The following is a 15,069-nucleotide window of genomic DNA, read 5'->3' on the forward strand; positions in this document are numbered from 1 at the left end:
TATTAGATGAAAATAGCAGCTGTGTCTTGAAATAACACTAAAGTGAGAATGAATCGGAACAGCAAGTCACTACCTTTTAAAGCAAAAGAGTGAAGCATGCGGTGAAAGACAAAATGCAGCCTGCAGTGATAATATTCACAGGTTCTTATTCATTCATACATAATTTATATTGACTTGTTAAAACACACAGACATTAATATGTAAATCTACCCTACATATAATATCTTGTACATCTTTTACACTGGCTTTAACAAGCACTACTAAAAGTATACTTCAACTTACAAGCAAGCTGATGAGTTGTTGTTATTGTGTGACGAACGGCGTTAAAGCTAATAATTAAATCTGATATTTCAGATATTTGTTTTGTCTCTAATTGCCGGTTAGAGACAAAACAAATTCTAATTCTTTCTCCTGGTCCAAACATACATACAGGAAAATGTTTGATGTGGGGGGGGGGGGGGGGGGGTGATTCGGGGAAAATCGTGTGCGCTATCCCACACTCAGACGTTTTTTTCAGTGATCTCACATACACTCCTCTGATCCTACTAACACATGAATTGTCATTGAGGCTTTTGTAGACTCTGCAGGGTGCTGTGCTGCACAATTAAAGTTTAGCGCTCAGTACAAACACCTACTGATTACAAATTTGATCAGCGAAACTGATTATTGCTTTTGGACTTTAGCTGTTCCTCCTATTCAGAGACCCAGACTGCACCCCCACCCCCTTTTCTCCTGCGAGCGCCCTCTGCGCGCTGCACCTGTACTGCTGCGGCTTGTGCGTCAGAAGATGGCAACTGATTCTTTAGACCCCTCTGCTAGTGGAGATGGCTGCAGACCTAGTCGACTTTGCGAAGTGGCAACGGGTTCTTCTCTAGCTGCATCTGCACCGCACGCGTTTGACAGTACCTCGGTCCACGCGTTTATTACGTAATAGGAACGCAAGGGCAAACTTTTGGTGACATTTTTACGCACAGATTCCCAGTTTGTTTCAACCGCGCGATATTCAGCAAAAGAAAAAAGGAAAAAAAAAACCCCAAAGCGCCACGATGCAAGTTTATATAGCTGTGGCATTCGCTTACGGAGTGTGGGGTAAGTTTAACAACTTCTTTCATCACGAAAATATGGTCTGGCTGTAGATAAGTTATCTTTTTTCAAGTGTTCCAAAATCTATTGTTTTTCACACCAATTGTAAAGGGAACATATTTTCTAATAATGTCTTTTAAGAAGTAGCCGCCGGGTAAATCCAAGTAAATATCTTTCACATAAGCACGGACAACAAAAAGGGTAGAGAGGGAGAGAGAATAGTGATTTCCAGGGTTTCTATCGAATGCATGACAGAAGATGTAGCAGGATAATTCTGTTGCTTTCACGATAGCTTGAATTGGTCGTATTTAAAATCGTTTTCGGTGCAATGGCTATTCCACCCACTAATAACCACCTCCAATATTATACAATTTAAGCTTATCTAAATGTGGACGTAATTGTAATCAATAAACATGCCCAGTTAATGTCTTCAGTCCCATTTCATGTTATTATGCATGTGGGTCTGAGGATTTTTGTTTTGCATGATTATTACATTTATTGGACTGCAGAGAATTTGCCATTTGTTCGATTTTTTTTTTTTTTTGGAATTATCTTCGCTTTTCTTAATCTAAAGCATTCATAATCTAATAAAACAGCAGTGCATCCACTACTGTATCGGTAACTCTCTGCTACTTGTGTGGCATCCTGTATTAAGGTTTAGAGCAGTGGGAAACCTAAAGGGAACACCGAGTTAAGTCTGCCAGTTGTTGTCGCTGAGTGTAGTCCAAGCGGAGCCACTGCAAAATGAAGGCACCGGCCAAGAAAATGTTTGGGATATTAATATCTCCCTGATATTTTAAACCTATTTAGTGCATTATTTGGACTGATCACACACCACTCCATGTTCAGCTGTAGGTTTGAGACAGACGTGTTGTTTGAGAAGAAGCTTTTAAGACTGTCATACAGCTTATAAACTAATGACAGCAGGGCAGTGATAACCTGTCCCAGGATTTTCTTTGGGATAATTTTCATTCCTTTCCCCCCATGACTGCTGTCTTTGGTTCCCTTTGTCTCTCTTAAGGTTTCTTTGCAATGACTTCTTGTTTGATTTTGATAACTTTCTGCGTTTTCTGTTGATTTTTGCCTCATTTGTGATCATCTGTCCACACTCATTAATTTCACCTGCGTTCAATTAGCTCTCTGTGTATTTAGCCCTGTGCATCCTTTGTCAGTTGCAGACTTGTCTGTTTCCCTTCCGCCCCAGTGGTTCTGTCTCTGTGTGACTCCCCAAGGCTTTGTTTTCCTTTTTGATCCTTCCAAGTTATTAGTTAGACTTCATTTTGAGTATGGTGCTCACTCTACAGTGCCTTTTGGTGTGTAGAATTGATTACATTAATTAATGCCAGCTTTGTCTCCATCCTGTTTTCTTGTGTCTGCATTTGAATCACCTCTGAACTTTACGCTAAAACTAGTCATGGAAGAAATGAGCTGCATTTTCTTTGATTAGATTCTAGATACAACCATGCACTGGAAGACAAAATGTCTATACTGTGTGCTGTATTGTGAAAAATGGATCTGTCGCATCAGAAAACAGCCCATTAAGAGCATAGTTCGTATGTTGTCACAGTCAAACAGCTGATTGGCTTTATCCCAGAATCTCACAGAGCATTGCCACAAAGCTCTTTGGAACCATAATTCACAATCAGACAGTAGAAACTGTTGGACCACATCTGTGGCAAACCATCTTCTCTGAGTTTTTGTCAGTGTGCTTACCTCTTTCCTTATCAGCTTTTGTGGGGCTGCAGCATGTTGAAACAATCCCAGAGACAGTCAATATAGTATAAGAGCTGTCTGAGTAGTTGCAGATCAATTTTAGAGCATATTTAATGAATTTTCTCACATTTCTTTCACTTGAGTCCATGTTTGAACTTGTTATTAAATGCACTATTATTTCATATGACATATATACAACATATAAGTAAACATATAAGACATCCATTTGCATAAATGTTGAATATTTGCAGCTGGTCTTTGATGCCAGCTGAAAAGTCAGGGATAGTTAGTTAGGAAAGTAGTGAAACTTCCCATTAAATTTTGGGGAATATGCATATGCATATTAAAGAGTTATTTCCTCCATTTTTTCTTCATTATGCTGTAACCCTAACAGCAATTATCCGCCTGAAGGGTTTATGCTCAAAGTGTAAATATCACACTTTTTTAGATGAGCAGCTTATCTGTAATACAAATTGCACACTCATCTAAGTGAATGTACTTGTGTCAGTCTAAATATTGAGGAACAGCATATTGTAACTGAACGGTTACGTGCAAATATTACAAATAAACAATGTTAGACAAACAACTGATGAAACGAGCTGATATAAGAGTGTACAATTAATAATAGAATAATTTTCACTGTTATTTGTGATATGCTTTATTATTCTTATACTGTGTAGTACAATCACTGAAATGTCCAGTCCTGAAGAGTGATTAATGGGATCATTGATTAGTTCATGTTAACTAAGAATATAAGTAAGTGAATGTAGAGAAACCTTATATGTGTCCTAGGAAAGTAAGCAACTGATTCTCAAATCAAGTTATAATTAAAGTAAAACAACAAAAAACCAAATAACTGTCATATTTATTGGTATTTATAATGGCTCTAGACCTTTATAAAGAATTAACCATGTGAAAAGTTTTTATCTAGCTAAATATTACAGTTTGCTAATTACTTGGTACTTTTTTTTAATTTTCAGCTTACTGAGGAAGTAAACTGAAAATGTAAAGTTCTGAAATGGCTTGTTGTGGCTGTTATTTGTGGATGTCACTTTTAACCAGACAAGTTATCACCAAGGAATTCATATATCATCGGCAGCCAAGTACGTTCAGAATAGGGCTGCCACAAACGATTATTTTGATAGTCGACTAGTCACCGATTATTTTTGCGATTAGTCGACTAATCAGATCATCATCCATTAGACGTAAAACGTACAGCTTATTGCACCAGCAGCATCTGCTCTTATATAACTATCATTAGCTTACAGCTTTAAGCGTTTAAGGTCTGTGCTAACTAAAAATAAAGACAAGATGATAGTTTATTGAATTTTAATGAAATTTGCAGATTGTTTCGGTGAAGCTTAATAGACTCCTTGCTATCTAAAATATAACAGGACACTGGAGTATATTCTGGAGCATCTCACACTTCTGATAATCAGCTGTCTGCTTGACGTTTATTCAGCTGTGTAAAAACTATAACTTTAATCTCAGACAAACTGATTTACTCAGGAACAAATAAAATACTAAAAAAAAAAAGCCAAACAATAACATTTGTAAGTTATCTAAGTGACTCATATATTTAACCTGAGTAGCGAAAGACGGCGGTGGGTTTGAAAACGATTTGCCGGGAGTCCGGTGTTCTCACGGCGCTAGTGAGCCTAGCCCCCGGCTCGCTAACGAGCTAGTGGGTAACAGATGTCTCCGAAAACGTCGGAGCGCTTTTGAAAATATGTGGTGTCTTGATAAACTGAGCAGATATTTGAGGTTTACACAGCTACATTCTCGCCTGAAAATATGTTAAACGTTTATTTTGTGACCCAGAAAGAATAATAAGAGTAACATTAAAACTAACTAGCTGCCGCCATTGTTGGAAACTGCGCTGGGCCGCGCTATGAATTCTGGGACACAGCTGCTTCTTCTTCTTCTTCTTCTTCGGGGTTTAACGGTAGCTGACATCCTTGTACATGCAATGCTGCCATCTTCTGTTTCAGTCCGTTATTACACTCTTAAATCCTGCCACTTATTCCTGCGTCTTTTGTGATCGTACAAAGTTTCAAACGACGCGTCGACTATTAAATCAGTCGTCGACGATTTTGATAGTCGACGTAATCGTGACTAGTCGACAAATCGTGGCAGCCCTAGTTCAGAATATTTAATTCTCTGTTCAGTTATTATGAACATCGGGCACTGGCAGAGGCACAACGATCACGTCCAGACACTATCAGCTGAAGTTTCTTTTTCTTGCGTGTTGCACACAAAACAAGGCAAGGACATGTTTTCGCTACAGTAAATAGTCTGGTTAAGGGGTGTCAACAGAGCTTGCAATAGGGGTTTGGCAGAGACAAGACCATTTAATATCCAGCAATGTGAGCTGAACATTTGGCTTCACGTATACAATTCCATTGGCTAATAGCTAGAAACATTTAGGGATAAAGTGTGAAAAGTTTAGTCAGTAAATAATCTTAAATGGTAATGCAACAGAAGCATTCCTCCATGTGATTTCTAAAGGAATATTCCCTGCAAGTTATCAGAAAACTTATGTTGTGCTATATATTTTGATTGTATTTTATTTTCTATTTTAAAAAAATCGAATCTAATATATATTATTACAGCGTGTGATACTGTCATACTTTATAGCTCTCCACTGTTAAAGAGAGATTGTGTGCTATGTTTGAATAAAGTAGAAGTCATTAGACATTAGGGGATTAGGGGTTATGTGTTCAGATGCTGGTTTTCAAAGGAGAATTTAATCGTTTACTTTGCAGCCTTTATGCTGCAAGGCTAGCAAGTCTTCCTGTCTGTCTATAGCGAGTCTTTTAGAGTTAACCAGAAATGAATGTGTTTGATCACCCTAGTTTAACCTGATGCAGATGCTTATGTGACATATTCTGCCGTCGCAGAGGAAATAAATTCATGATGAGCAAGGAGAAAATCAGCTGTCACAGATGATGAGCTCAAATTAAATGAAAATATAAACCCTTCCCTGCACAAGTGTCTCAGAAGGCTTCTAGAAACCTAGGTTAAAAGACTAAAAGTGATAACTACAAAACTGTTTATTCAATTCTGGAACAGTGGATTCAATTGAATCCAATGAATTAAATAAACTGCCTTTGCTACTCTGCTTTACAAGTTCAGCAGCAACTAAATATCTGATATAATTGCCTTTTACTTGAGCTTAAAAATAAAACATGCTGATACATTTTTGATGAGTGGCTCATGCTCATTGTCAAATTTGTGTAAATGCACTTCTTTTGAAAAGTTCATTTAAAATTACAGCCACTCATATTTCCTACACCACCTATTTAAGACTGTTGGCAGTTAGGTTAAGTGACAGCACCAGCATCTACAGGCAAAAGCTAACGTCTAAGAATTGCTTTAATTTTCATTCTTTGAGGAGGGAAAAAGCAAGAAGCCAAACATCGGAGATTTGGGTTATTCTTATTTATGTATTAGACTTTAAACACTGCCAGCATGCCATCTTATTGTGCTGCAGTGAGTAACTACTGATGTGTGAGATCTATGTTAGTATTCCCAAACTGATTTAAATTACAGATTGAACTGTAATTGAACTGAACTACAGATTAAACCCCCCTGGGTTTTGAAAGCTAAATTTTAATATATTGTTCATAATCCATCACTAACATGGTGATTTAGGAAGAATCAAGAAAAGACTGATAGTGTTAGAGAGTAATATGATGATTTTAACTGTTTTAAATATTAAGGGCATATGTTTATTTTATGATTGCAGGTGCTGCTAACCCTGCCTGGTATTAGCGCACTGGTGTTGTATTAGTTCCTTTCAGGAAAAACAAAAAGGAGGCAGAAATGTTGGGCACACCAGGTGTTATCAAAATAAAAAAGAGATTAAAATGATTTCCCAGCATTTTCAGCATAATGAAACTGTCCAGCTTGATGTATAAAATTCAGTGACTTTTACTCGACAGAATCTAATTTCATGCCATCAGGTTTCAAGATGTGAAGCTGATATGGTTTTGTTTTTTTCACAGAAAATAAAGTGTGAGGGGACTTTATTGTAAACATAATCAGAAATACCAGCATGTGCAGCATGCCATGAGTGAAACCTTTTGATTAGTTTCCACCTTCAGCTGTTCAACTTGTTTGATACCTCAAAGGTGCAATGTTTCAAGTCAGGAGCAGGTCTGACAACATGAGGCATTGTTTATTATCCCAAAATATTATTTAAAGAACACACACAAACACATTATATAATACCAAATAAAGCACCTGCATTTACTTTACTTTAACAGTTTGCGCTAAGGGCAAGAGAAAGGATTGAAGAAAAGGAGTAGATTGTGATTATAATTGGGTGTCAGTCCAGGAATGCCAGTATAGGTTTAATCAGTGTTGGGAAGGTTACTTTTAAAATGTATTCCATTACAGAATACACATAACGGGTATGGCAGTCCATTCTCCCTGCAGCACGGACTACACTGCCTATGATGCTACATTCTTTAGAGCTATACCGGTAGCATTCTGCCTATTAGCTTAGCACAACAACAACAAAAAGGCGCTCTCTCACCCAGGAAACACGCAGAGAGAGAGAGAGTGTCACCCTGTAACCATGGCAACCATAACGCTGCCGCCTGGAACAACAGAAGATAGCTGTCAAACAAAACCCAAACAGTCCTGACCCACCACAATATGAAACAGGGAAATACCGCCGTGTAATCCGTTTATTTCAACAAAGTAACTGTATTCTGAATACCACCTTTTTAAACGGTAACTGTAACGGAATACAGTTACTCATATTTTGTATTTTAAATACGTAACAGCGGTACATGTATTCCGTTACTCCCCAACACTGGGTTTAATGTATAACCTAAAGTTGGGCCCACATACTGTTTTTTGAACCAAAGGCAGACTCAGTATGTAATTTTAATAGTTAGAGTGCGAATGAAAGAATAGAGAAGACGTCCTTGTTTCATAAAGCCCATTTTACATTTGATGCAGGCACCAGGTAATATATTTTGTTCTGTCTCTGAAGTACATCAGTTATTTAAGATTGCTTAATGAAGTACAGCAGCTCGTTATGGATTGCAGAAAGAACAGCAGCCTGGATGTTCAGGAGCTCACAAAAATATCAAGATGAGGTTGATAGATGTTACATTTTACTGACACATTTGACAGGAATAAAATAGAGTATCAGAAACTTTCTATTCAATCATATTGCTTTTCTGCTTTGTTTACAGCACTCAATATGACAGAGGAGAGGAGGACTTGCCCACTAGGATATTTCCCCTGTGGGAACCTGACCTTTTGTCTCCCTCAGCTCATGCACTGCAACGGTATCGATGACTGTGGAAATCAAGCAGATGAGGAGAACTGTGGTGAGTCATTGTTTCTACTTGAACACTTGTTAATAAACTCATATGCCCTGATGCATACATCTTCAAAATACCAGCTCCAGAAAGCCCTTAGGTAATGGCTGACACATACACAGTGTTTGAGATTTTCCTGGTTTATTGGTTCATGTGATAAATTACTGGTGTAGATGCTATAAACACACACACTCATACATACAAACACCCTTGCTTTTGAGTAATAACCACTGCTACTGTATTAGAGAACCTTGCTGATGCAAGCTGTGATTTGTAAATGTACAAACTTAGCTTTCCTTGTCACCTGCTGGTGGCATGGGCAGTGGTATTAATATGCATGCTGGCTGCTGTTTTTTAAAATATGTTAATTTACATCTATGATGTACCTTCGAGTCCTGCACTGGTAAAACTCAGTACTGAACTCAACCCGACCTGGACCCAGAAGCAAAGGTTCAGAGCTGGCTCGTGGCATAAGGACTATAAATACAGCTGATGGGTGTCAGGATACAGTAGGAATGAAGAATTTTGCTCAGAAATAATCATTATTCATAACACTAAATCATTTGCATTTTATGCACAGCTGTCATAGTAGCTCTTAAGCATTATATAATATTAAGTTTGAACTATAAAAAGCAGTTCGACAAATTAAATTACGATGATAACTAACCAAACTCCTCCAATGTATATATTTTTAAGTGTGTTTCTCATTTGCCTCACCCATTGATTTCCTCCTCTGTCCATTTTTTCTTTATTAACCTTGAAATTATATATACACAGGTAGCTCCATGCCCTCCTGGGTTTTAATTGCACCTTAGAACACACATGCATCAACACTACAATGAGCGGGTGGAGGGAGGTTTGGAGTCTTCTCTCACCCCCGTTCTCTGCGGCCTGCTGGAGCGGGGCGGCTAGGAGGAGTTGGCCGTCCGACTGCGGTCTGGAGTGTGGGGCCTCCCTACTGCTGCGGAGTCGGGGCGGTCTGCCTCTCCCCACCGCAGAGAAAAGGGTAACACCACCTGGGTCTGGGTGCAGTTCCCCCTCCAGGGGCAAGGGTACCTAGACCCGGTTCGTAGAGTACGCTTGGGGAGTGTGATCGTGTGTACAGCGTCTCTTTATGTCTCTGTCACGGGTCTGGGTCCGTTGGACCCAGTATGTGGAGTTTCATGTTTTTGTTATTCCATGTTTGAGGTTATTATGTTTTGGTTTGCATCAGGGATTGTTTTCTTGTTCTCTTGTTGTGTTTATGATGGTTATGATGTTTATTATTTGAGGTTCATGTTTAAGGATTTGTTCTCGGTTGTATCTCACGTTTAGTTTAGTTCAGGTTCCATGTGTCAATCTGTCTGTCTCTCAGTGTCAGGTCTGCGTCTTGGTGTGGTGTTCTCATTTCCTGTTCTATTGTGAAGGTCTGGGTCTCATGTAAGTGTGTTCGGTTTTACCTTTGTCTCGTCTTGTTGATTATTCCCAGCTGTGTCCACCACCTGTGTGTAATTCCCCTGTGATTCTCTGTGTATTTAAGTCATGTCTTCCGTCATTGTAGTTGCTGGTCCGTCTGTGTTTCCACCCTGCTTCATCTGTGTGTTTCCCTGCAGTCAACCATCATCTGTTTCCGCCCGCTCTCATTCATGTCCAGGTTCGTGTTCTGTAGTTAGTTTGTTCCCAGTTTAGTTTAGTCATTGCTCCGTTCGCCGTTTGTCCATTTCCTTTTTGTGTTTAATAAACCACCCTCACACCCATACAAGTGCCTGCGTTTGGATCCTCCTTTATTTTCCACACGGCTCATCTCACTCGCCGTGACAGTCTCCACGTTGGTTGAGTGTGGAGTAAGTGCATATGAGAGCATGAGGGTGGGAATGGATGTTTGTGTCTGTGTGTGCCTGTATGTCTGTGTCTATATGTCAGGTTGGGTATCAGACGCCACCTCTCTGGGGACATCTCAGGCCCTCCAAGGTTTGGAGGCCTATCTCCACCCACCACCACTTCCCCTGCCAGTGGCGGACTCCCTCAGGTGTCGGTGCGTTGGTGGTTCCTTGTGTCTGGGGGTGGGCGTCCGGGTACACACCGGCTCACTCCTTGGCAGCCGCTTATCGGGGCCTGGAGCCTGGGGCTCGCTCGGGCCACTTCGGAGGTGGGGTGCCCCCGGCCTCTCGGGCTGGGGCTCGGTCACTCAGGCACAGCTGGCTGCCGGCGGAGCTCACGGGCGCGTCACTGCAACTCCCCCTGGCTTCTGCTCCGCGGCTGCTGAGTGAACCCTCATCTGGGACTCTCCTCAGCTCTTACTGGGACAGTGGCGCGGCTGCCCCTCTGTGGGTCTTCCTTGGTCTCTTGTGTTCTGGGGGCCTCTGGATGTCTGGAGTTTTGATCTCCTCCATACCTGCTTCATACCCTGGAGGACGGGGCTGTGACCCCCCCACACCCTCTAGCAGATCGTTACATGGAGAAACCTTTGGAATGCAAGCATGCTGATCCACACAGGTATGCACACAGGTGTACACATGGGTATTCACAGACGCGGACTACAGCTTTCTTGGCTGCTGCCTCAAAGCACATTGTGCGCTGTCTATCTTGCGTGCTGCACAATATCGTTTATTACTTAGTATCTACTGATATCTACTGCTAGCTAGTTTATTGTGATGGTGCCGTTTTTTGTTTTTTTTATTATGTTGCACTTTGTTGTTTGCTTTCTCTTCTGTTTTTTTCTCCATACAGGTGACCCAGGTGTTTTGTTTTTTTTTTCTGTTTTTTTTTTTTTTTTCTTTCTTCCCCCCCCTTCTCACCGTCTCTTCTCCCCTTTGGTTTTCTTTCTCTCCCTCTCTTTCTTTCATTCTTTCTCCCTGTCCTATCCCCCAGTCATGTCTGTCCCGTTTGTAGCAACTGAAAATAAAATAAATTCATAATTATAATAAAGGTCAATCAAATGGACCAATATGGCAAGGCCATGATGATCCACTTGGTAAAATAAATCCGCTTGGCATCTTTCTTGGCCTTAAGACAACAATTCTGATGGCTAAAGATCCAAACGGGACACACAAAAAAAAAAAAAAAGAAATTATATATACACTAAATACCAAGACACAAGTCGGGTTATTAAATTTGCTTTAAAAATATGTGCTTATCTATTTATATCCTACACTGGAATTACATTACTCAAAGTGATTTTGCATCATAACTAACATTTATTGATAACAGAGTGAAAAGGTCCAAAGCACCATAAAGCATAGAAATGCAAACCTTTTAATGTTGGAACTTTCTCACGTGTGCTGATCTGCAGCTCAGAATGCTAGAGTAGGCTTATGTATGACTGATTTCAAGAATTAATCTTGAGGAGACAATCATCAATCATGACTCCTGTGGTGAAACAGGTGCAGCTTATAAACCAACTGTCACATTATAATGAATGACATTTTTTTTTTCTTCATGACTTCCGTCCATTCCCCAAGCTTCGTTTCGTGATCCTGCAGGAAGAATTATGATGTGATGTCAGTTTTGTTTTCAGCAGGTGCTGGTGTGTAGAAGTTAAAACTATTTCACAGTATGCAATCACAGATTAGTACATTGCTAGATAACACAGTGGTACACTGTAGAAAGAATAGTCAGTTGGTTTGTTTTGTAATCCAGCACCTAACTGTTAAACATATAGTGTCCATAAGTATTTGGACATTGGCACAATTTATAAAAACTGTACAAATGAATCTACAGGGAGTGCAGAATTATTAGGCAAATGAGTATTTTGTCCACATCATCCTCTTCATGCATGTCGTTTTACTCCAAGCTGTATAGGATCGAAAGCCTACTACCAATTAAGCATATTAGGTGATGTGCATCTCTGTAATGAGAAGGGGTGTGGTCTAATGACATCAACACCCTATATCAGGTGTGCATAATTATTAGGCAACGTCCTTTCCTTTGGCAAAATGGGTCAAAAGAAGGACTTGACAGGCACAGAAAAGTCAAAAATAGTGAGATATCTTGCAGAGGGATGCAGCAGTCTCAAAATTGCAAAGCTTCTGAAGCGTGATCATGGAACAATCAAGCGTTTCATTCAAAATAGTCAACAGGGTCGCAAGAAGCGTGTGGAAAAACCAAGGCGCCAAATAACTGCCCATGAACTGAGAAAAGTCAAGCGTGCAGCTGCCAAGATGCCACTTGCCACCAGTTTGGCCATATTTCAGAGCTGCAACATCACTGGAGTGCCCAAAAGCACAAGGTGTGCAATACTCAGAGACATGGCCAAGGTAAGAAAGGCTGAAAGACGACCACCACTGAACAAGACACACAAGCTGAAACGTCAAGACTGGGCCAAGAAATATCTCAAGACTGATTTTTCTAAGGTTTTATGGACTGATGAAATGAGAGTGAGTCTTGATGGGCCAGATGGATGGGCCCGTGGCTGGATTGGTAAAGGGCAGAGAGCTCCAGTCCGACTGAGACGCCAGCAAGGTGGAGTACTGGTTTGGGCTGGTATCATCAAAGATGAGCTTGTGGAGCCTTTTCGGGTTGAGGATGGAGTCAAGCTCAACTCCCAGTCCTACTGCCAGTTTCTGGAAGACACATTCTTCAAGCAGTGGTACAGGAAGAAGTCTGCATCCTTCAAGAAAAACATGATTTCCATGCAGGACAATGCTCCATCACACGCGTCCAAGTACTCCACAGCGTGGCTGGCAAGAAAGGGTATAAAAGAAGAAAAACTAATGACATGGCCTCCATGTCATGGAGGAGGAGGGGGGAACAACTAAGCTGTAGTGCCTCTTCACCTCACTGTACAATACCTTGTGCAATACTTTTTGTAAATAGTCAACAGTGCAATAGACTCAATACTTGAAATGTGCAATTCACTTGTATTTTTATTTTTTATTCCTATTTATTCTATTTATCCCCTTTGTATATTTTATTTATATTTGTCTCTGTATTTATGTGTGTGTGTGTGTGTGTGTGTGTGTGTGTGTGTGTGTGTGTGTGTATATATATATATATATATATATATATATATATATATATATATATATATATATATATATATATATATATATATATATATATATATATATATATATATATATATATATATATAACACAATTCTGTAACTGTAACTTCGGTCGTTGCTGTGCTTTTTTTTGGAAGTCGAATTTCCCAGAGGAACCCACCCGAGGGATTAATAAAGTTCTATCTTATCTTATCCTTGTTCACCTGATCTGAACCCCATTGAGAACCTGTGGTCCATAATCAAATGTGAGATTTACAAGGAGGGAAAACAGTACACCTCTCTGAACAGTGTCTGGGAGGCTGTGGTTGCTGCTGCACGCAATGTTGATGGTGAACAGATCAAAACACTGACAGAATCCATGGATGGCAGGCTTTTGAGTGTCCTTGCAAAGAAAGGTGGTTATATCGGTCACTGATTTGTTTTTGCTTTGTTTTTGAATGTCAGAAATGTATATTTGTGAATGTGGAGATGTTATATTGGTTTCACTGGTAAAAATAAATAATTGAAATGGGTATATATTTTTTTTTTTATTAAGTTGCCTAATAATTATGCACAGTAATAGTCACCTGCACACACAGATATCCCCCTAAAATAGCTAAAACTAAAAACAAACTAAAAACTACTTCCAAAAACATTCAGCTTTGATATTAATGAGTTTTTTGGGTTCATTGAGAACATGGTTGTTGTTCAATAATAAAATTATTCCTCAAAAATACAACTTGCCTAATAATTCTGCACTCCCTGTAAATCATAAGCAAGATGTGATTGAAGTGTAGACTTTCAACTTTAATCCAAGAAGTTTAAAAAAAGTTGTAACTTTTTAGGATACTTTAATACATAATACATCAAATGCTGTGTTTGCTCCCTTGAGAAGCTCTGCTAGGCCTTTACTGCAGCCACCTTCAGCTGCTGCTTCATTGTGGGACTCTGTGGCATCAGTATTATCTTTAATAAAGCATGCTCTGTTGGGCTGAGATCAGGTGACTGACTTGGCCATTGAAGAATATCCAACATTTTTGCCTTGAGAAACTCTGGGGTTGCGTTTCCAGTTTCTTTGAGTTGTTATCTATCTGCACAGTGATGGATTCTATCTGCACTTTAGAATCCATCCGGCTATTTCTATCAGCAGTCACATCTTCAATAAACACTAGTGACACATTTCCATTAGCAGCCATACGTGCCCCCGCCATAACATTGCCTCCATGTTTAACAGATCATGTAGTATATTTGGGATCAAGAGCTATTATTTTCATTCTAAATTCTTTGATCTTCTTAACTATGGTACAAGTTAATTTTTCTTTCACTTCCCCCCAATTTTATTTTTTAAATTTCAAACTGTGCACTTCTGGAGAAGTCTTTTGGTGTTGCTGAGCTGGCCAGTGCATTACTTTTTGTTCGTTTGTTTGTTTGTTTTTGTTTTTTCAGATATACCTGATGTTTGGCCATTGCTAAAGTTTTTGCTATCTGGTTTTTTGGGTTGTTTTTTTTATTTTATTTTGGTTTTTCAGCCAAATGATTCCTCCCTCACTTACAGTGACACCTCTTTGGACCTCATATTGACAATTCAAATTCTAGTAAACAGCTGTTAAATATAAATAATCAACACTATATCTTTTTTCTGCTTCATTTGACATGGAATACCAAACAAACAATCCTCTCCTGGCAATGAATTATTAATAATAAGTTATTCAGTTACTTTTGAGCCTCTGAAAACAGGAGACTGTGAAAATGGCAATTAATGCAATCTTGGTTTTAAAAAAGTCTTTAAAGATGGAAATCCAACACGTTGATCCACTTCTATCCAGGCAAATTTTTCGAATATATTTATTTGTACACTGTCAGTCAAATGTTTGGACACAACTTCTCATTTAATGTTTTTTCTTTATTTTTTTACTACTTTCTACATTGTATATACATGCTGAAGACATAAAATATATGAAGCTAGATAT

The 15,069-nt window shown here is 39.3% G+C and overlaps 1 protein-coding gene across 1 annotated transcript in view; it reads left to right on the forward strand.

Annotated features, from left to right (window-relative positions):
* The first annotated feature begins 766 nt into the window (after positions 1-766).
* Positions 767-15,069, forward strand: part of rxfp1 (relaxin family peptide receptor 1) — a 90,513-nt gene continuing 76,210 nt past the window's right edge. The window contains exons 1-2 of the mRNA XM_085284407.1: positions 767-1,089; positions 8,007-8,144. Of these exons, the coding sequence (XP_085140533.1) occupies positions 1,047-1,089; positions 8,007-8,144 (181 nt within the window). The 5' untranslated portion in view covers positions 767-1,046. The remainder of the gene's footprint in view (positions 1,090-8,006; positions 8,145-15,069) is intronic.

The sequence above is a fragment of the Mchenga conophoros genome, linkage group LG2 (genome assembly GCF_057382185.1).
Source record: "Mchenga conophoros isolate Kocher_MC1m ecotype Shallow Benthic linkage group LG2, M_conophoros_male_GT1.1, whole genome shotgun sequence".
Lineage (NCBI taxonomy): Eukaryota > Metazoa > Chordata > Actinopteri > Cichliformes > Cichlidae > Mchenga > Mchenga conophoros.